The 22,588-nt window shown below is 40.1% G+C and overlaps 1 protein-coding gene across 12 annotated transcripts in view; it reads right to left on the bottom strand.

Annotated features, from left to right (window-relative positions):
- LOC136446738 (histone deacetylase 5-like) overlaps positions 1-22,588 on the bottom strand; it is a 97,099-nt gene that overhangs the window by 43,362 nt on the left and 31,149 nt on the right. For 2 of the 12 annotated variants that reach the window (XM_066445270.1, XM_066445271.1), the window contains exons 2-22: positions 19,805-20,285; positions 18,973-19,061; positions 17,390-17,545; positions 16,434-16,457; positions 15,089-15,202; positions 14,331-14,360; positions 13,332-13,364; positions 12,689-12,797; positions 10,255-10,372; positions 8,999-9,120; positions 8,233-8,397; positions 7,140-7,252; positions 5,605-5,751; positions 4,954-5,212; positions 4,276-4,399; positions 3,501-3,603; positions 2,851-3,003; positions 2,046-2,082; positions 1,789-1,869; positions 1,217-1,350; positions 463-512 (exon numbers count right to left, since the gene is read on the bottom strand). In XM_066445270.1, the coding sequence (XP_066301367.1) occupies positions 463-512; positions 1,217-1,350; positions 1,789-1,869; positions 2,046-2,082; positions 2,851-3,003; positions 3,501-3,603; positions 4,276-4,399; positions 4,954-5,212; positions 5,605-5,751; positions 7,140-7,252; positions 8,233-8,397; positions 8,999-9,120; positions 10,255-10,372; positions 12,689-12,797; positions 13,332-13,364; positions 14,331-14,360; positions 15,089-15,202; positions 16,434-16,457; positions 17,390-17,545; positions 18,973-19,061; positions 19,805-19,826 (2,183 nt within the window). In that variant the 5' untranslated portion in view covers positions 19,827-20,285. The remainder of the gene's footprint in view (positions 1-462; positions 513-1,216; positions 1,351-1,788; positions 1,870-2,045; positions 2,083-2,850; positions 3,004-3,500; positions 3,604-4,275; positions 4,400-4,953; positions 5,213-5,604; positions 5,752-7,139; positions 7,253-8,232; positions 8,398-8,998; positions 9,121-10,254; positions 10,373-12,688; positions 12,798-13,331; positions 13,365-14,330; positions 14,361-15,088; positions 15,203-16,433; positions 16,458-17,389; positions 17,546-18,972; positions 19,062-19,804; positions 20,286-22,588) is intronic. The other 10 variants (XM_066445276.1, XM_066445274.1, XM_066445279.1 and 7 more) reach the window with 10 other exon arrangements.

A 22,588-nucleotide genomic window follows, 5' to 3' on the forward strand; every position in this document is an offset into this window, starting at 1 on the left:
AGTTCTGCTGCAGAACCTTACAAATCTGCTAGGGGCTCCCAAACCCTACCCACCTAACAAATATCATAAGGATCCATCCACAATTTCTCAAGTCATGCTGTCCACAGACACAGAAAAATCACCCCCAAAACATATCAACCTTCTTTGTGAAGGTAATAAGACAAGTCTACAACACACATAAGATCATGGCCAGACCAAGCCAATGGCTTTTAAATGTATAATATTTTTTTCTTCTAAAATTTAACAAGAACATACAATGAGTGCAAACGTTGTTACTGCATCCTAAAAATTGATAAGTATACATGTGACTAACTTTCAAATTGATAACTACATGTGACTAACTCATCTAAAAATGTATACAATAAAACAACAACTAAATTTCTTTACCCTGCAAGATGTTCAGCTATGGAATTCATATTTCTATTAATACAATAATTTGAGATGCTACAGAACTGTACTTACCTATGACAGGTTTTTAACTCATCTATAGTTGCTTTTCTTGATCGTACTCTCTGAAAGAAGACAAAACAAATTTTTTTGTTAAACTGCCAACAATCTTAAAACATGCTGTGGACTCTTAACAATAAGTGTGTTGGGCTCTTTAACATGCTAGGGGAGTGGCCGACTCCTCAGAAGTTGATCCTCACCAAAGCTAGGTACTCATTTTCACCTAAGTCCAGTGAAGAAATCTCTATCATTAAGTGCTGCTAAGTTTCCATTTATTAGGGCACAACATTGGGGGCTGCTTTGGATTCAAACCCAGGACTTTCAGCTTTAGAGCCAACATGCAACCCTTACCACTGATGCCATGATTTGATAAGTTTACCCCACAACCAGTGTTTGAACAGGATTTCAGCATTGATATCCTATGTGAGAGGACGTCGTCTGCAACCGAAACTAAGTACAATGTAGTACACATATTTACCCGAGTCAAGCGCAAACTCAGGTGACCTAAATGCGACAATTGACCCATGTGCGGCCATAGGACTTTAGGTTTTGAACCCCTCACACTGGGAAGAACCCCTAATCGAAAATTCTACTCAATCTACACTTGAGTGAAGTGAGGAAATTGGTGTTAAGGGCAGTCAACATCGGGGCAAATCAGTGGTTTTGAAACCGGGACCTCTCGGTTCTGGGCGAAACACCCTACTGATTCAGTGATTGCGCCACACAATGCGGCCAAGGATGGACTTGGTCTATACATGTAGCTCTTTACCTCACATCTGTTGACTAGCCCCGTCTCCTGTAGTCTGGACCAGACACTCTGGATGCGGCCGGAGTGTTCCGGATGGTAGCTGTTGTTGCCGCAGCTGCAGGAGTGTTTCAGCATCAGGGGGTCGTACACAACTCCTGGAGAGGGGGAGGGAAGACAAAAATGTTAACTAACGCTCTTAGGATGCTTCAAGAACTTTTCCTTAAAAATCCTCGCATTCAAAGTTCGCATTTGTAACAATAGTAGCACTACAGTCACATACTGGAAACACTCGTCAGGTGGTTTTATGGACAGCCATTCAGAAACCAAGATAGCTGCGTATGTATAGGTGGGCAAAAATGTTCACGGTGGTGTTAAGTTCACGCTGAAGGATTCATTGTGAAAACCGCGAACATAAAACCACCGCGAAAATTTCTGCATTTACAGTATGCTAAACATGGGATATTCCCTGTATGAAGCTAGGTTATTATTTACACCTAATAGCTATATTAAGGGAATTGGAATAAAGTGTCTTTCCCAAGGGCACAACATCATACATGTTGTACATTGGGGCCTGCTTTCTTTTAGAAACTTACCTGTGGTAAAGACAGACTTGACAGAGTTGTACGTCGCTGGAGATGACTGTGCTCTGGACAGTGGTCTGTGGGCAATAGTGCCTATAAGTAAAAAAAAAAAGGGGCAAGTTAGAATTTCCGCAACATTTACAATAGCAAGTACATTGTAATTCTGTAAGAAAAACCATTTGCTATTCCATTATCTTCTACAGTTCAACACAGAATAAATCCGAAAATAACATCACTGTGATTATTGAAACATAAGGTAAACTACTCACCATCAATATTCATATCTAACTGCCGGCAGGATTCCTCCTACAAAACAATTAAAATAGACAAATTACAATCAATGATAATCCAAGAAGAACAGACCACTTTGAATGAATACATTGCATCATTACTGATGATGAGCAGAATGATATAAAGTTCTCGTCAGGGTGAAATGATGTGATGGATATCAATGCTGCCCCTAGTGAGGGACTAAAGAACTGCAGATTAGGTGACCCACTGTGAATGCTGGTGGCTATGACAAATATCAATAATGTTTAGCAGCTTTCAATTTTCTCAGAACTACAGTAGCAAAAACATCATAAGCGGGAATTTTTACAAGAACTTTTCTCCATGCTTTTTAAAAAATCTTTTTCTTTAAATAGGATGTTCTCAGCATGAAATTGAGATGTCAGAACAAAGCAACAATACACATGACTGTCCATCACATTTGAACCAAAGATAGTATGGCAATTTACCGTTCGACAAAAGAGAGAATGGCTGCATGTATGTCAAATATTTGCATTTTTATGTTTCAATTTTGAATTTCCACGTTTTGACAGGGGTTGGCTGGGCTATGGGAACAGTCTATAATGTTTATCCCCAACCAAAGTCAGGTACCAATTCTACACCAGTGGGTGAAGTGAGGAAAGTCGTGTAAAGCGCGTTCCCAAAGAACACAGGATCCAGCCAGCAATGCCAGGAATCGAACCCTTGACTTCTTGATCTCGTGTCCACTAGCAATTAGGCACTCAGCCATTCGATGCCACACATACATATAGCTCCTAAAAGTATATTTCAAAGATGACCCCTGACCTCTTCGTTTTCCTCGTCGCTGTCGAGCGGCTCCTGTTTGACGGTGACCTGCGTGTGCTCCTTCAACTCCTCCTCCGTCTCCTCGGGGTGGGGCTCCGGGCGGGGCTGCTTAGCGATGTCCCCGTTGCCAAGCTGCTGCTTGTTTACAACATGCTGTGGGTACGTAAGAAGTAATAAAGGAAGTGGAGTTATTATCAAAACAATGAGGAGGCTGATCACAACTACAAGAATAAACAACTGCTGGACCTATATGGCTGATCAAACGAGATATCAAACTTGAATTTCCGCTGCAGTACCATAACAAGCTGCTAGGAGGCCAAAATCTAATCATTTTGAGGTCTAATCAAGACGTATACATGACCATTGTACTTAACCACATAACAAATATAACGACAATCCGTCCAGGCCTTCTGGAGTTATGCTGTTCATCCACAAGCATACATATATACATTACATGTTTAAGTTTGACTTGAACCTAAACGTTTTTACAAGTCCAGTTAAGGTACGGTGTTTCCGTACGTTGCACTACGCACAAACTTGCAAAGCAATGCCAACATGCATGCTCTGCTGTCAGTAATATCATTAGCCATATTTAACACCTGCATGTCATCCTGACATGATGATAATGACATGAGCACCTGCCTACCCACCTGTCTGAGCAGCGCCTGCATGTAGTGCTGCGAGTGGAGCACCTGCTGCTGTAGGTGCATGTGTGACCCGGGCAGGGGCGCCGACTTGGTCCGAACCAGAGTTCTGCATGGAGAAAAACAAAATCAAAACAAGAACATAGCACGTCCAGGTCAAAAGATACAAAAAACGGAAGTTCTGCTGCGGTCACATACCAGGGGCCCAAAATCGACATCAACTTTCGTCTTCCCAACACCTGCCCACATACCAAATATCATTGTAATTCATCAAGAGGTTCTTGACTTATGCTGACTACAGTAGTCCGGAAACAGAAACACACATGTGCAGACACACATAAACACACACACAGACAGACACACACAGACACACCCAAAACTATATCCCCATTTTTTATTGAGATAAATAATGTAAATGCAGAAATGTTTGCTGGGATTTAATTTCGCCGCAGAGAGAAGATGGAGCGTTCGCTGTGGTTTTAAGTTCACGTTTAAAACAATAGCAGCGCTACAGTCACATAATGGAAACACTTTTCACTGTGGTTTTAAGATCACGGTAAAGCGTTACATTGACGGTCAAACATTTCTGCATTTACAGTACATACAGCAATCCATCTTACATCTACTTAACATAATTCCACCAGGGTACATAATTCTGCCACCCTGAAAAGATACCTCCAAACAGATCTCCAACCCAACGTTCCACAGTGTAATGCACTCCAGCACATATGAACTGTGCAGTACTTTCTCTCAGCCCTCTGTTTCTTACAAAGTTACTTACGGATGTAGACGGCGTGGTATTGCATTGGGTGGCTGGTTGTCCGGCCTCGACACTCCCGTGGACATCGTCGTCGCGATCATCGCTACTGTCGACGCTGGCCCCGCCAACTCGCCATGTCTCGCTCCTGTAATCAGAGAGATTATGTTAGTTTTGTCATGGCTGCCATCTAGCAGGTTCAGAAGGAACTGCAACAACTACCTGCTTTGAGGTGCTGGACGGTTACTTGAGGAATGCCCTACTGTTCCAGGGCCTTCATCCCAGCATATAGATTTGAAAATCTGACCAACACCAAAGGTAATTGACAGTCCTGACTGCCATCTAGCAGGTTCAGAAGGAACTGCAACGACTACCTGCTAGGAGGTGCTGGACTGTGACTGGAGGGATGCCCTGTTGTTCCAGGGCCTTCATCCCAACATATACTAAACATTTGAAAATCTGACCAACACCGATGGTACTTTGACAGTCATGACTGCCATCTAGCAGTTTTAGAAGGAACTGCAACAACTACCTGCTAGGAGGTGCTGGACCGTGACTGGAGGGATGCCCTGCTGTTCAAGTGTAAACTGAACATTTCAATAACAGTCCTGAACAGCTTAACCAATAGATAAATCTGACAAACACTAAGTCTTAGTCTTGTCATTGCTGCCGTCTAGCAATTTCTGAAGGAACTGCAACGACTACCTGCTAGGAGGTGCTGGACTGTGACTGGAGGGATGCCCTGTTGTTCCAGGGCCTTCATGCGGGCGTGGAGGAGGTTGGGGTTCCCGGGCGGAAACGACTGGTTCAGTTCCGACTCCATCCCGCCGTGCATGGCCAGGTGCGCCAGGCCCGATTGGGTGGGGATCATGTGACCCGTCAGCGGTTGGCCGAGTCGCGCCGCCGCCATGGCACGCAACTCCGCCTCGCGAGACAACGCCGACTGCACGACTTTCTCTCCCTGTAGGAGTAGGAAGACAATATACATCACAGGGTTAGAAATTGATTTTTGGAAGTGCACCTAACCTATTAACTTAGGTGCACTATGATGAATCTTAAATGACCACAGGAAGAGTAGCTTTCGTTACAAGTTTAATATACATTGTGGATATGAATAAATACAATCAAACACCCTATGATGTAATGGCACGGTGGTGTGTGGCGGGTTCTTTAACGTGCTTGAAAGGAAAGGAAAAGGAAAGGAATCTCGAACCAGTTTAGCTCAAAATGAACTCAATGAACAGATGAGCTACTCTTCCACCGGTCGTGACAGAGGAGACAGACGCTATGTACAGTATTTACAGGTTCAGTGTACCGGTATACAATAAGGTACAAAAACTACTGTAGTCTCACCGTCTGAGTGGTGTCGGCAGAACTTGAAGAGTTGGCGAGTCCCAGAGAGATGTTGGGTAGAGATGGGGAGGTGTACAGGGTGAAGTCTGCCGCGTTACCGCCAACCATTCTCCCAGGTATGACACCAGGCTGGACTCCAGCTTCCTGCTAACAAGAATGCATTCATTTTTGTATGGTTCTTATTTTATTTATTTCAATTTACCACATTTGTGGAAGGATTGACATAACTGGTGAACTATCACCTTTTCAAGATGTCATCCCAGACCGGACTGTAAGGTTTGGACCATAGCACACCGGGGCATGCCCCTACTCTTTTTCGAAAGGTGTGGTGGGTTCTTTAACGTGCGCGGGGTGTGGCTCTCCCCAAACACGGGACCTCCATTTAACGTCCTATCCGAGGGACGTTTCTTACCCTAGATGAGCTATGTACTCATTTACACCTGAGTGAAGTGAGGAAAGTCGTGTTAAGTGCCTTTCCCAAGGGCACAACGTCAGGGCGCGAGTCCGGACATGTCTCTGGGCACACCGGGATACGAACCGGGGACCCATTGTTTGACAGCCGAGTGATCTACCACTGCGCCACACGGACGCCACTATGACTCTTGGTGGCAAATGTGCTACATGTTGGCACATCGACAACCAAATCTGTAGTGTGTTTTTTTTGGCACACTTTTAGACAGATTAGCCGAAGAGGCTTGGTGGACATCACTCTATTGTCAGGGAAGGTCGTGTAAGGTGCCTTTCCCAAGGACAAAACATCAGGGCATGGTGAGTATGGAACTTGGGAACTATTGGTTAGAGTCCAACGCTCTAACCCTTGCACCAACACCAATGAACATATTTTGTATTGCCTTGTCTTTTTATCTACAGTCACTGTGATACTAGTCCAATCGTTATCTTACATGTACTTCCTCTACTGTTTTCACCATCTTGTTACATTCACAAACTTTAGGCAAAAGGTTCTACTACTAAAATATGTATTTTGTTTCTTACTAAAATTAAGTAAAATTAAGGGGGTGAATTACAATTACTTTTGGTGCAGGGCTTGAAATTCATTTTTGGAAATAGGTGCACTGGTGCATCCAACGAAGAGAATTAGGTGCACAGAAAGAACTTTAGGTGCACCACATAAAATAAAGTTGAATGTCAGCAAAACATACATTTGTAATTACAGAGTAATGCTCTTATAGCTGTAATCAAGAACTTGTAATCAAATTTCAAACAAGTAATACATCAAATAAAGTGCAACAAAGCGTTCTATTGCTTTTTCTGATACTGTTTACTAGTGTACAATGGTACCTTTGCCCTATAGCCTACAAAAATATCTGGGTGCACCAGTGCACCCACAGTCAAAAATTAGGTGCATAGCTCCAATTTTGGCTGCACACAGGTGCACATGCACCCACTATTTCGAGCCCTGTGGTGTGTCTGTGTGTTAACACAATGGAAGGCAGAGCATATGCTCACTGTCACAGTGATAGAAAAAAACACAAACTTAAAATTTCAAATTTTGTTTCAACTCCACAATTCCCTACCTCGTGGTTGCCAGCTATGACCATGTTGCTGTGGCTGCTCCTGGGTGAGCTCGGTCCCGACCCTGGGGCACTCTTACAGGACGACGTGTCCACACCCGTGGGGGAGAGATCAACTACACACACAAAAAATACAACAAAAATGCATTATTACAGACAATATCATGTAGAAAATTACAATTTTCATCTTTATCTTAAGCCATGTTGATATGATTGAATATATGGATGACATCCTCTGGGAACCACAAAACTGATGCGATCATGCAATTAGAAAAAAAGTTTGGGAACAAAAAAGTTGCCTTCATTATAAAATCTACGTGGTCACAAAGGATGAACAAAACTAAACACACAGAGTATGGTATTACTGAAATATAGATTTTTCATTTTTGTTCTTTCAAAACTTCTTCTTTGACTTAGGAATTGACTTCGGCATTCTACAACTTAGTACCCGTTTTCTTTACAGCATATATTTTCTCATTTTACAGCTGCTTTGAACGATTTACAGGACAAAAATTGATGCAAGCGGACGTCATCCATAATTATAATCAAATCAACATTGCCTGACTGAAAAATTGCTAAATTGACTTCATACAAATACATGTAGCATGATGACAACATTTCAGATTGCCTTCCTGAATTTAGCATAATACGTAGGCAGCCACCACCATGCACAGCCTCTTAACCTTCTCCCTGCTGCCTAACACTGCAACCAATAAGGAATTGGGTGCCAAAGTCTACTTCAGAGTGCCAAAGGTTAAATTCTCTCTTAGCCACAATGCCAATTTTTTGAATGGTTAAGAAGAAAAAGACTTTCAAGTTAACAAAATTCATACTATACAATATTGCTATTATGCAATCTTAACGTTACAATACATTTGGGACCCATACAAAAACAAATTTTATCTATAATGCAATTATCGCACTATGCCACCTGCTAGAAATTTCTTTAAACAGTTACTGCTTTTAATACAAAAATGAATTGCAAAAAGCTATTTCAGTCTTCTGAAAGCTAACCAGCACTAAGCAAAAGCATTATCGTTATTCCCAAAGCACCAGCGTCAAGTTTTAAAAGTTTAATAACGTTGTAAACATTTACCCAATGCATGTACATTGTAGGGAACAGTCGGGTGCTCACTTGATAAGGGTTTTCTGGTCTTAAAGCTACCGCCGATTCCGTCGCGCCTGCGTAAAAGCGGACTGCTTCTTCGCTCCGCTACCTTTTGTTTCAAGCGCGATCGAACCTTCAGGTTTGGCTCGGAAGCTGCAATGGAGAAGCAAAACATGTTGTCAGTACCAAAAACATGTCGTTAGTAGAAAAGCATGTCACTCATCGGATCCAAAAACATGTGGGCAGTATCAGTGCTGTGTACCTAAACCAGTGTTCAGGTTAGGTTCGGATTGAAGTCCAGAGGTTCAGGTTCAGGTCCAGACTTATAAGTTCAAACCTGAACCCATGGTATGATTGTGCACTAAAAATGATTTTATATAAGATTGCATATTGGCATATATTTCCAAGCAATTTGAAAACTCTACACGCAAAATTCTATACAGTCAGTAGTCAGTTCAGTAAAAAAAAACAATGTTTTCATATTTTTCCAGTGCAAATTTCACGATCTAAGGAAGGTTTAAGATGGTTTAGAACAAAAAGGAGATTATATATAAGTGAGAGTTATTTTTTGCAAGTCCGGACCGGTTTCCAGACGTTTAGTTTTCATTTGGACTTGAAAAAAAAAACGTTTATAAATATAAGTCCAATTCAGGTCCGGGGTTTAGGTATGCAGCACTATAGTCAGTATCAAACTGAGAATCTTAAGAGCAACTTCATATCCTGGGCTCAGACACCAAGTATTTTCCAGTCGTACCTGTTTTTCTGAGTGGGAAGTCAGCGTTGCTCCCGTAAGTACCCAACATCGGGTGTCCCTTGTACGCCGCCGCTGCCGCCAGGTCACCTGACATGGGCATGTGACCCAGCGAGCCATGCGGCCTGAAAAACAGACAAAATATTGACATACAAAATATTGCTGTAGAAACATAAAATGTAGGGATTCAAACACTGGAATCCATCATATTGTACATGTAGCTCCAGTCCTCTTCTGTGATTGTTTCCATGCGAAATAGCGTGGCAACCATCCTTATATGTCTTTATCTAATTTGATGATTTCGGGTATTGAATATTTCTTAGAAGCGGTGTAACCGGCATCAAACCTTTGAATGCCTGTCCAATCTGTTACCATGATGTCATTTCAGAGGACCATGGGACTCAGAGCTGATCAGAGTTCTACTGCTTATAGTCTTTTTGAAATGCAAGTCATCTAATCCTCCTTTAACTGGTTCTACACTTTTTACAATAAAATATATTATTAGGAAGCAATCAAAAAATTGAACCAGAGATATGATAGGATGGCTACCAGGTTATCTTCAAACATGGTGTCAACATTTGTAAAATGACTCCTCAAATTCAAAAGGACCAGTTTTCTGAGGTTGTCAATCATCATATTGATGAAGGTTAGACATCCAGGTAATAAGCTATGCAAGGTAACAGTCACTCCAGCAACTAGATAGACTTCAGAAAGATTTTTGGCAACTAAAGCCCCTATCTCACTCTACACGCGGCACATTGGCAGCCTCGCTGCGACAGAGCGAACTGACAGTGCGCTCAACGAATTTCATTGATAACAAACTAATCTGTTGTCTTTTTAGTCGTACTTGTACATTTTTGCATGATATCACCATTATAAAGTCAAGGGTAACACAAATCCAGTTTAGGACACAGCGAGGTCACAAATCGGTGCAACGGCCTAGTGGGTAGAGTTTTCGCCTTGCATACGGTAGGTCCTGACTTCGAACCCCAGCCGGGTCATACCAAAGACTCTAACGATGGTACATACTGCTTTCTCTGCTCAGCATTTTGGAGTATGGTAGTTAAACACACACCACTACCAGTGGACTAGCCCCCTGCTGTAGTGATTGCACAAAGTTGTGTGGCCCAGAGCTGCCAAAACAGAGATGGGCGCCGCCTTATGCACCGTCTGGTGCGGGGAGGCCTTTAACTTTTAAGGCCACTAATGCATCACGGGTCTAGTGAGATAGGGGCTTAATGAATGAAGAGCTGTCCTACCAGTGCGCCATGCTGAGCGGTGTAGACTGGTGGAGGCTGTTGGCGGCCGCCTCGCGCTGCTTCTTACTCAGGATGAATGTCTGCAACTTCTCCTTCACCTCCGTGGAGGCCATTGCACCTGAGGGCAGACAGGAAACACTCAGTACACGCAGAATTAGTGCTGAATGTATTACCTAAACTCATGTTAAAGGGGCATATTGTAGAATCTGGTGGGCAAAAACTACAAATAGTAAGAATTTGAAAGATCTACACTAAGATTCACATTTGTAACTTATTTGTTACTTATTTCCAACGTATTCCCGTCATTTTGTCACATTTCCACCATCAATAAACGACGAAAAACGCAAAACCTGTAAAATCTGGTTCATTTACATATAAACTTGCGTCCCGCAAGTCAATATGCAAATAAGCCAGCCTAGAACGCTAAGGAATAATCGAATCCACCGTTACGGTCGGAGATCGAGCGTCATAGGAAAATCACCACAAGTGATCAAACTTCAGAACGTCGCACGTTCGATCGCGTGTTCGGCGATGGTTCGACAAAATGGCGGACAAGTCAAGTGGTGGTGGGGATTGCGTATACAATTTTTTTAAGACGTCCGCACGATACTACAAAGTCGCATCCATACGTGATGAATATTGCTGCGCAGTGTAATAATGTAGATTCAACTAATCATGTAGAAAAATAATCAAAAACAAAGAATTTTGTTTTATGCTCATGTCACAATATGCCCCTTTAAGATTCAGGTGCGGATTCAAGTCCAGGGGTTCAGGTTCTGACTTACAAGTCCGGACCTGAACTCATGGTACAGTAGAAGCCACTTAATTGCACCTCGGATAAACGCACCTTCCGTTTAACTGCACAGAATCCCAAAATCCCAAACCGGTTCCCATTCATTGCATTGTTAGTGACTCCGCATATCTGCACGGCACATTGTCACCAATGCCGGATAACTGCACCAAAATTTTTCAAAAATCCTCGACAAGTTAACTAAAAAGGTGCGCTAAAAATCGGCAAACGCGGTACAAATGAGCCGATAAGTGCCTATGTAGAGGCACAATACCGCCAATATGTCTAAAATTGTTTTCACTAACAAAAGAAGGTGGTCTCCATTGACAATCACGTTGTTAGCGATCGTATGGGAGGTCCTGGGCGGGTCACTGGGCGTGTGGTCACCATAAAGAGACGCCCACCTACCAAAGGCGGTATTGCGTTTTGGCAGACAGCATGCTGTACTCAATAAAAATTGGTCTCTACCTGTACACTGTCTTATTACTGTAAATGCATTTAAGTTCGTGGGGATTTGATTTCGCGTTAAGGATGACATGAGGTGTTGCCGTAGGTTTTAGGTTCGCGGCAGACCGACGCGTGGACGGACATAGCAGTCGCTTTTGACGGTGCGGTGCTGACATCTGTCACATTCTTTTATGGCAGAGCTGAATCTGCGTCCTAGAAACTTCCTACATTCACCCGAAGGATGTATACGCGGGTTCGCCTCTGCTATAAGGAGAATGGTCTATCACTAGTGATCTAAGTCATCTAACCATATTTGCCCCCTGGATACGTAGAGCTGTACATTGTACAGTAATTATGATGTACAGAGTCTAATCTGTCCAAACATGACAGGGGCCTCTCTGGCCTCTGGAAATTTACTGTTTTAACACGTAAACGTGGCCGTAACAAGAGGCGGAATCTACGGTGTTACCACACTGTACCTGTATAATGAAAGCTTTCTAACATCTAAATGCATGCTAACAAGTTCATAGAGCACACCGAGGTTTATAAACTATTCACCTCCTGTATGATACAGTGTACTACCGGTCAAGCAGGGCAATTTCGCATAATTGCACCTGCCGGATAATTGCACCGAATACGCTGGCAAATGGGGTGTGCAGTTAAGCGGATTCTACTGTATATGTAAAATTCCACCTCCTTGAGTTGACATACAATTTCAAAAACATACAATCATATGCAAAATTATAACCACAAATTAAAACAGCAATGTTTCGTCTTTTCCCAGTGCAAATTTCATGATCTATGGAAGCTTTTAAAGGCTTAGAACAAAAAGGAGAGTATAGGCGAGAGGTAGTTTTTTGCAAGTTTGGACTTGGTTCCTGATGTTTAATTTCTTTTGGACTTGAACCTAAACATTTTTAGGTCCAGTTTACATGTAGTTCCAGAGTTTAGGTTATGCAGAAATATACAAAATGTACCTTCAAGTTAGTATAGATGCATCCTAAATGCTTGAATTTATTCTTGTGCCAAGTAAATTTCCCTCACCAAACATTTTATTCTCACTAAAGAAAAGCACTCAACAATTTTTCCTTTTTAGAATACATCAGTCTCATCCTTTTTGTTTTGAAGCATTAACCTCCATACGAGCCAAGAGAATTACCATCATGATATACAGTTTTTCAGAAGTGAAATATTTACTGTTTTCTTTTTTCTTCCCAGCCAGGAGTTGTTTTTGTCGTTCTGACTGTTTTTCTTGGAGTTTTCCCCTAGCCTGGGCCAGTTCCTGCTGTTCTCTCAAGGCCTGCAGCTGTATAAATACACACAGAACAATAAGTTTAAAAGAGTCCTGGTACAATAAAGTGCTCCCTTTGCATTCGGGAGGTCATAGGTTCAAATCCCGGTAGAACAAGAATATTTCATATGAAATATAAAAGTGACAAAATATCTGCAAAAGCATTCCAAAAACTTGAAAATATATTATTACAAAGTTCCAAAATTATATACCAAATGTAAAATAGATTATTAAGTTGACAAAGTCTGATTGATTTATAATATGTAAGTTACTACAGGACTTTGACAAAAAAAGAAACAAAACTTTCAAAAGACAGATTGGAAAATCTCTTTACTACAATAATCATTATTCACTTAACCTGAAAAAATGTATGCCTTCTCCAATGTAGAGTCCATTCCAAGTAGCCTTGTGGATATTGTTGTCATTATTTTTTAAGATTAAACCATGTTTTTTTTACAAAACCAAGAGGGTTATGGTTTTTTCTTAGTATACAAAATTTCAAAATCTTTAATTCATAATCAATTTGTCAATGAGATGTAGGTGGCTTACCACATAAGAGCCACGCGAGTCCATCAGTCCAATCTAAAAATAAAACGTAAACAGTAGGGCTGGATTAGCACCTATTGTTATGGGGATAATAGCCCAAATGTATCATTTGAAAACTGTTGTACATAGTTACTAATTAAAAATTTCTGAATTAAAGTGGACCATTCAAATACTACACATTTGAAAATTATCAAAAAACATTTGAAAATTGTTGCGAATATTTGTAATTAAACATTTGGTGAATTAAAGTGGACCAATCAAATACTACACAGTTGAAAATTATCTAAAAGGAAATCTTTATGCAAGCGATTTCTGAGTCTCAATTTCAAAATTCTTAAAGGAATATTGTGACTTACATATTTTTATCAAAATTTTGTGATTTATAATCATCAAGACCCACTCGGTGATATGGAATGGACTCTCACATCAAAATTAATACTTGCGATCGCCCTATCCTTAGGCCACACAAAATTTAATTTCTTGGTTAACAGATTTTTTTCAATTTTAGCAACAAAAAAATCATAAAAACAGAACGCTGGGGTGAAAACTTGCACCTGACCCTGTTCACTCCCTGAAACTGTGTGCACCAAAGTACGAACTTTCCTCTGAGATACTGTTCTCATGTTGATTTTCCAATCTAGATTTCTTTTTAAATTCCGTTAACCAAGAAATTAAAATGGTGTGGCCTTAGCGTGAATTTGTGCAGATCTTGATGGTGTACAGAAAGAACAAGGCTATCTCCAGGACCTGTCCCTCCGTCCTGGGACGGATATTTGCTTCTTGGGGCAGACAAAATATTAATATTTCAACCTGTCCAAAAGTTTTGAACTTCATGACATTGAAAAATAATTTTTTTCTCGCAAGCTTAAAATTAAAATGATAGATTTAATAACAAATATCAACAATTGGGTTTCCAAACAATGAGTGGGACGGAAAAAATTTAATGCTGGAGACAACCCTGATATACAGATTCTGAATTTGTCATCCTAGAGTGGAACTTACCCTCATTCCCATAGGTGACATGTTCTCTGGCTGTGGAAAAAGAAAATGTCTATCGTAAGTTCCCAACTATAATGCTGATTTTTGCCTGTGGAAAAATGATGAAAAACTATTCAAGACATCATATTAAACTTCATGCATTTGCAAATCTAGACCTCAATAAAGAAGTGTTTTTAAAGCTACATATACGTACCAGTAATAGAACTATTATAAGGAGCCACACTAGACTTAAAAACCTATAAATCTAATGTTTTGTTTCCCCAGTTCTCCTACCCATCATGAGATGGCAGCTACCTTCTGTACAAATGCATTTTTGTCTTCAGAAGCTCGCTGAGATTCAGATTAAAGAAAACATACAATGACCCACGCAAGGCATCGTCCTATTTCTACTTTTTTTGTTTCCCTATTTCTCATAGTCATACCCATCTTCAGATGACAGCTACAAAATGTACCTCCTGTACAAATTTCCTAATCCCGACTGCCATGTACATAGTATTAACAGAATTTTACAGGGTCCCGACTGAAGAAAACGTACTAGAAAAAGAAATGCATCCTCTTATTTCGCCGAATGTTGTTTCCCTATTTCTCCTACCCATCTCGAGATGACAGCTACCTTCTGTAGGTGCAGCTGACTGTGTATAATAAATCCTACAGTTACAATTCCCTTCCCAATGCCTCACCAGGTAGTTTACAGGCTGTACTACCGAACTAGACTAGCCTTCTTCCTATTTCTATTTGTTTTGTTTCCCTATGTCTCCTACCCTTCTTGAGATGACAGCTACCTTCTGTAGGTGAAGCTGTGTCTGTAGCTCACTCTGGTGCTGTCTGGCCAGGTCCTCTTCCTGCTGACGGAAGTGTTGCCGCAACAACTCCAGCTGGAGCGAAAAAAAACGACAAAAAAGTTCACTTCACTGGCCGACACAGAATACAGTCAAACCTTCACACAACGCTAAACTTTCTTCCAACACTAACTTAAAGTTTTCCAAGGATCAAATTTTCAATGACCACTGTTGCCTTCTTCAGGATCAATGATGACCAATCACTTCCGAACGTTAACTCGCGAGACTTACAGACACGTGACTTTATTGACACGTGTCTTAACGGATACGTGACGTCGGCAATTGGTCAAACGTGCCAGGAAGTTTATAACGCCCACTGTCACTGTTGAGTGATGGCTGGAGTGCCCTGATGTATTATGATAACTAACAACACAGATGAGCTTCCGTGATACAGTCAAACCTGTACAAGTGACCACCTCTACAAAACCTGGCCAATATGAATTACATTGTACACTTTTTGGTGGTCCCTTACTCGCCTTAGATAATTTTTTTCATTGACACACGCATTAAGAATCCTGGCTGTAGTTACCACCTGTCCACATAGACCTGAGTGGTCTTCTTGGACAGGTTCAACTGTAGCTGCTGAAGATATAGCAATTACAGAAAATACACCAATCTTGAGGCCACAACAATTTTATTTGTTGGTTCTCGGATTTTAAAAAAAAAATCACTAAATTGAAAAACTACCAACAAAACGGAGTCTGAGGGCCTAAAGCCCCGGCCCTCTCACTGGACCCGCGGCACGCTGGAGGCATTGCTGCGTCCTAAACTGGATTTGTGTTACCTTTGACTTTATAATGGGAATATCATTCAGTACGTACAAGTATGACCAAAAAGACACAAGACACACAAAGCTTAAAAAGATTCGTTTTTCGTCGATGAAATTCATTGACAGAGTTCTTTGTTGATTCGATCGGCCGCATCCCCATGATGAGATCAGCTGCAGTTTGCCGTTCAAATTTGTCTATTGAGTTTAGTCTCAATCTTTTTATCCTCTCTGTAACTACGTGTGCCAGACAATTGAAATTTGAAGACCCAAAAACAAAAATAAAAGCTGTTGCCTGTCGTTTACTATTGGACTGCAGACACGCACACTTCTTTCAGTAACCTTTGTTAGTATATTAGTTAATGTACATGTAGTTCAAAAAGTGTGTATAGCAAATAGAAACAAATACACGAATGGAATAAGAATAAGTCACTACAAAACTTGACAGAAACAAATTTTAAAGTGAGCAACACAACTATAGAAAACAGCATGGAAACTTACTTTAAGCCCCAACCCATAGCAGTTCTGTCGAAGTTAAAGAAAATATGTTTAAACGGTACCAATTCAGAAAGTAAGTAAAGAACTTTCCTTCTCAAGGCCCAATTTACACTTGTCCTTTTAACTGTAGAACTACACATCGCAGTCTACTGTTAGTAGTAGACTACAGCTTTTTTTCTGTGTGTAAAAAGAAAACTACTGTAGTCTACTAACAGAAGTCTACTACACCCTCGAAGGCTGTAGTACTACACTTCGGCGGAGGTTCTGCGAGACTTCGAGCCGGGTATAAAGCGAAACTGTAGTACAGAGGTAGTAGACTACACTTCGAAGGCAACAACCATGTTCGACCTGACGAAATTCGAACTGATCGCGTGTTCCATTTCAGGTCATCTGCGGTCATTCTCAAGTTTTCACAGTAAATTCGAGCTGTCAGGCCCTTTTCCTTGGTATTCCGCATCAGTTAAACCCCTACCATTTCACAAGTAAAAACTGTGCTGAAATTCCTGCCCGCGATTTTTCAAAGGTCACAATAGGTCACTACAGTTTCATGGCAATCGGAGAACAGCTAGGCTTTCTGTCATTGAGTGTAAAGCGGACGTGAAGTTGTAGTGTACTACAGAAGTAGACTACCATGTGTAGTACTACAGTTTCAAAGAACAAGTGTAAATTGAGCCTAAGTCTTCTACAAATAAGCACACAGTTAGCATTTGATAGTAGAAATAAATTAAACTTCTAGAATAACAAATAAGTGTCAAATTCTGGAATTTTCATATACGAGAAATTTCATTTTAGATATTTCATCTAAAAATTTGATTAAAAGTGTCAATAGAGTTTCTAAAGTCTTTAAAAATTAAGTGAATAATGTTAGAAGAAATTGTGACATGCATGTTTGGGTGAGAATTGTATTTTTTAATCCCTGAATATACAAACTTTCCAGAATTTGACATTTTTTGTTTTACCTTCTGCAGGTGCAGATGTTGCTGCAGTTCCGCCTGGTGTTGCCGGGCGAGCTGCTCCTCCTGTTGCCTGAAGTGCTGGTGCAGGAGTTCCCGTTGCAGAGCCTGCTGTTGTTTGATGTAGTTCAAACGGTCTTCAACCTCGCCTCCCGCGCTCACCTTATGATTATAACATATATAAAAATACTTCAATGGAATGATTTGATCCTATTTTTGCATCTAGTTTTGGTTTTGTTTTTGTTTTGTCTCTACCCAGTCTGGTACTGTTTTGACTGTTATATACTGAGTTGATATACAGTGTACATGTTGTTGCCTTCAACAACTTTTGATTTGAATTTAACTTATGTTCATTTACCACTTGCTTTCTTTAGATTTAAAATGATTTGAATCAATGTACCAGATGTGTCCCTTTTGTGTTGCCACTATATTATGTTCGTATTATTTTGTTTCTCATTACTGCTATTATTATGATTTATTTCTGAATATTATCATTTATTACTGTACCTCTACCAATACTCCTATGTCAAGTTTATGTATCCAATTGGTGTCCTATAAGTTTGTATGGGCTCAGGGCGACTTAATTGAGTCGCAGGACACGAAAATAAAACATTCATTCATTCATTCATTCATTTATATCATATCATGAGGGCTCGACATTCCTTTTTGAGAACCAGTGCACTGGTTTGGTGCAACTTATTGAAATCCTAGTTCGTTGTATCGAAATTTTCATTTATGTAATTTTGCTTGGCTAAAAACGCGAGTCGTAACAAAGCCCCATTGCACTATACTAGCTATGACATGGAGCTACATGTACTTGAAAAAGCAATAACTTTGAAATAAGCCCACAACTTTGAGATAAACAAACAACTGTCGGGGCACTGCATACGTATATTGAAACAACGAAAAGATTTGCTTCCAGCTGAGACACCTTTAAAATGCGCATGCATTACTTTGAATTGTATACTGAATTGTCTCTAGTATTTCATTGTTGTATTTCAATGTAATTGTAATGTTAAGTGGTCCGCAACATCAGCTTGGCTGCCTGGCGCTCCATTATGTATTGTCTTGTTGCAATTTCTAATAAAGAATAAAGAATATGCCTGACCTCAATTGAGGATGACTGCTTTCATGGAGATAATAATTGTAGGTGTGGCTAGCTACAGTTACCAAGATGGTTAATATGTTTTCTTTAGTGGTCATGTGTGAGTGTCTATGTATACGATAACTTGAGAATGCCTGATTGGATTGTCTTGATATTTTATATGTGGGTAGGTCTTGGGGAGACCTCGAAATTGTTAAATTTCGGGCCCTCTAGCGGATTTCTATGGTACTGATATCTCATGTTCTGAAGAAGCTATGGTTACAATTTTTGCTTGGTACATTGTAGATAGTTCTTGCAGTCAGGAAGAAGTGACATAAATTTGGGCCCTCTAGTTTGATTGTGATGTTAAGTTGTTATATCTAATTTCTATGTGTACACTGTAAAATATACCTTTGTATATAAGGCCTCCAGGAAAATAATTATTACTAATACATGTATATTACTAGTGGTGATCCCAAACAAACAAATAAACAAACAAACAAACCTGCTGCTCGCGCCCGTCAATCACCATCCCCTCGGGAATGATCCGCGGTCCGGGCTCGCCTGCCGGGGCCAGAAAACGAACATTTGACCCTTTTAAAGGGGAAGGGGGGTCAAATGAACAAAAAACATGCAGTCATTAGTGTTGAACAAATCATGGTTAGACATGCAAATTATCAATTTAGATCAGACCATTTAAAGATAAGGAAAATCAATTAAGAAAGGTTATGAATTATTTCACTCAAAACATGCAGGAAGTGAAAATAAAATCTTATTTTCTTCTTAAAGTTCTTAAGACACAATTAGTATACATTTTTAAAGCGTTAAGCCCAAAATTAGAACAAAGTTTGAAAAAACTAACGATTTTCAAAATAGAAGAACCGCTAAAAATCATTTAATTTACAACTGACAGTGTCAAAATAAATTAGGAATTGTTCAAACAACCTTTCTATTCTTACATTTCTATTAAGCCCAAAAGACTAAAATTAGAACAAAGTTGAAAAGTTAAAAACTATCAAAATAGGAGAGGAACCACTAAAAATCATCAAAACCGGTAACGACAGTGTCAAAATAAATTAGGAACTGTTCAAACAATCATTCTGCTTTAAGTTTAAACTTTCTATTAAGCCCCGAACTACAAAATTAGTACAAAGTTAAAAAGTTAACAACTATAAAAATAGAAGAAACACTAAAAATCATCACAACCGACAGAGTGAAAATAAATTAGGAATTGTTCAAACAAACACTCCACTTTCAGTCTCACATGTCTCTTTATATCGTTAAGTTGAATATGAATCTAAAACAGATGAGTTACAAGTAAAAAAAAAAAAACTTACCTGGATGTTCAGGGCCTTCCATTATGCCAGGTCAGCCAAGATTTTCCGTCTCTCGTTTTATTAGTTTAACAAGCCAGGGTAGAGGTGTAGATCTTCTTTGAACTCCGAAACGGCGGCCAGTTTAAGTCCAGGCTTACTCGCTTGCGTACGATGAATCAGTTTAACAACGTTTCTTCTAACGATTACAAGATGGTTGCTCCAGTTTCGCTAACTACTCCACGACCGTTCGCAACGTTGTGGTGTCCAGTTCGGCTTTGCTAACTACTGTGGTCAGGTTCACGTTCAAGGAATGCCAGCGTCAAGTCTGCTAACTACCACGTGCACCGCAAAGTGTGCTAGCTACAGCAAAACAACTGCACAGTTCAGTCCAAGTCTTTTCACAACTGAAGAAGGTCCAAAACTCCTTGGAAATGTTGAAGAATGATTCCGATGGCGTCTCAAGAAAGGTGAAAGTCTACCAAGGCGCTGACGGGGTTTCTTCCTAAAAAAAACACAAGAACAAACAAACGGTGAGACAAGAAAAAATAAGCAGCGTATGACAAAGCCTGTGGCTGCTGACAAGTAGGTCTAATCTAGTACTGGTCCCATAACTCACAATAGCTATACTGTATATTTCATTCATGAATTATACAAATCAATGATAAAATTACCAATGAAAGTAAACAATAGGAAACCAGCATGTTTTGATATTGTTTGAAAACACCAGTCTTATAATATACTGGTCTTATGATTAAATTTATAAAAAGCAAAATAGAAGCGTTTCAAGGTACAAACTTGGCACTCTTGAAGATCAACTCAAAATGGTCATGTTCCATAAAATTTGTACAACTTTTTACAACTTTGTACAACTACAAGTGACCACCTCTACATAAGGACCACCTGGCCATTGATATACAGTCAAACCAATAGGTGACCACCTCTACATATGGACCACCTGGCCATTATAACAACTTTTTGGTGGTCTCTCAGATAATTTTCCAATTGACACAAGCTTTAAAAATCCTGTCAATGGTGACCACCTGTCCATATAGACCAGATTCTAACGCTTCCTTGAGTGGTCTTCTTGGGTAGGTTTTACTGCATTTCAAAAACAGTTTTGAAATTTGTAATTACTGGCAACCAATGACAACAAGGCTGTCTGTATCACTAGTACTGTAAAACCATCTACATTTGAGGGGAATTAATCAAAGTTAACCTCCTTTAAGTCTAAGGGATAACAACATAACCTTCTGAGAAAACCCCCTTCATCTACTTTGACAGGAAGGTGTTTTTTCTTCAGGTATCAAACAAAGGTAAGCGGACATTAATATGTTTGTTCTATGCATGACTAGTAGGTCAAAGGGACACAAACACTTTCAACAAGTGACGTCTTGAGGAGCTAGTATGCAAAACGCTGCTTGTTTGTACCCTGTTCAATCAAACAGTCACAACACTTGAAGTGATTAACTGTTTTTAACACCTGAAATAACGTTACATCCAATCAGAATTTCCAAAATCATCAGAGATGAGTATTGTAGATGCATTTAATTTTGCAGGGATTTGATTTTGTGGTAGGGAGAAAATGGCATGTTTGCGGCGGTTTTAAGTTTGCGTTCGAAACAATAGTAGCGCTACAGTCATAGGCAAGCAAAAAGTATCGCGGTGGTTTTAAGTTCACGAGGAAGAGTTCACCGCGAAAACATAAACCCACCGCAAACATTTCTGCATTTACAGTACCTTATGTCTGAAAATCCACCTATGACATTGGACAAGCAGTGACAGTTACGAACATCGGCCGATCTCTATAAATCGCGCAGCAGTCAAGAGCTCAATGGACGCAATCGGTTCGAAAACGTCTTTTAAATCACGCAGACTCGTCACACAAGCTATTTTCCTGTACATGCAAATTATGAATCAAGTTTTGCCACAACAAAAACCATGAAGGTACAAGCATAGAAAAAGTCTAAAGATTTAAAAAAAAATCTTCTATCAAACATATTCAAAAGTCCTGAAAGAGTACAAAAAAATGTAGCCCGTGCACAGTAGCTATAAAAAGTCAAACAATTTACCTTTGTATGACGTATAAGAATAAAACATGCTACCAGTAAACACGCTATTGAAAGGCAGGGCTTAGGAACCGTAGTGGAATAAAACCCCTTTGTTCGATTGTGTCATATATTGGACATATTCAAAAGTCCTAAAAGAGTAAAAGAAATTTAGCCCATGCACAGTATAACAGTCAAACAATTTAGCTTTGTATGACGTATATAGAACCTGTAAACACTTTATTGAAAGGCTTAGGCTTAGCAACCTCTGTGAAATAAAACCCTTTTCTTTGATTGTGTCAACGAATGACGTCACAGTACGCCCACATGCTGTTGTGGGGATTTTCCGTCATTTGAGCGCCCTAGACAATATTCTCGTCGAACAACATACAGCTAGCGGACAACTACCATTCCACGAGTGTGTTACAAACGAACCACTCCATTTCAATGCACATGTGTGTTTGAAACCGGTACCATTAGGTAAACGGATGCTCGAACAACCACCACACCTAAATCAGAGGTGTATACTTTGACCTGCAGGGCATTTTTGTATACAACGATACAGTATCAAGTATTTACAAGCAAAAAGTTAGCAACCAAAGATAATAAGAGTTACACTAAATCAATCAATCTTTCAACCAATGAAAACCTACCACCGTTGACGACCTTGAAAGCCTGACCACATGCAACTCTTCCAAGTAACAGACCTCACCACCTGTGCTAGGGTCAAATGGGTCAACGACCTACAATGCCCCCTGTT

The sequence above is a fragment of the Branchiostoma lanceolatum genome, chromosome 13 (genome assembly GCF_035083965.1).
Source record: "Branchiostoma lanceolatum isolate klBraLanc5 chromosome 13, klBraLanc5.hap2, whole genome shotgun sequence".
Classification (NCBI taxonomy): Eukaryota; Metazoa; Chordata; class Leptocardii; order Amphioxiformes; family Branchiostomatidae; genus Branchiostoma; species Branchiostoma lanceolatum.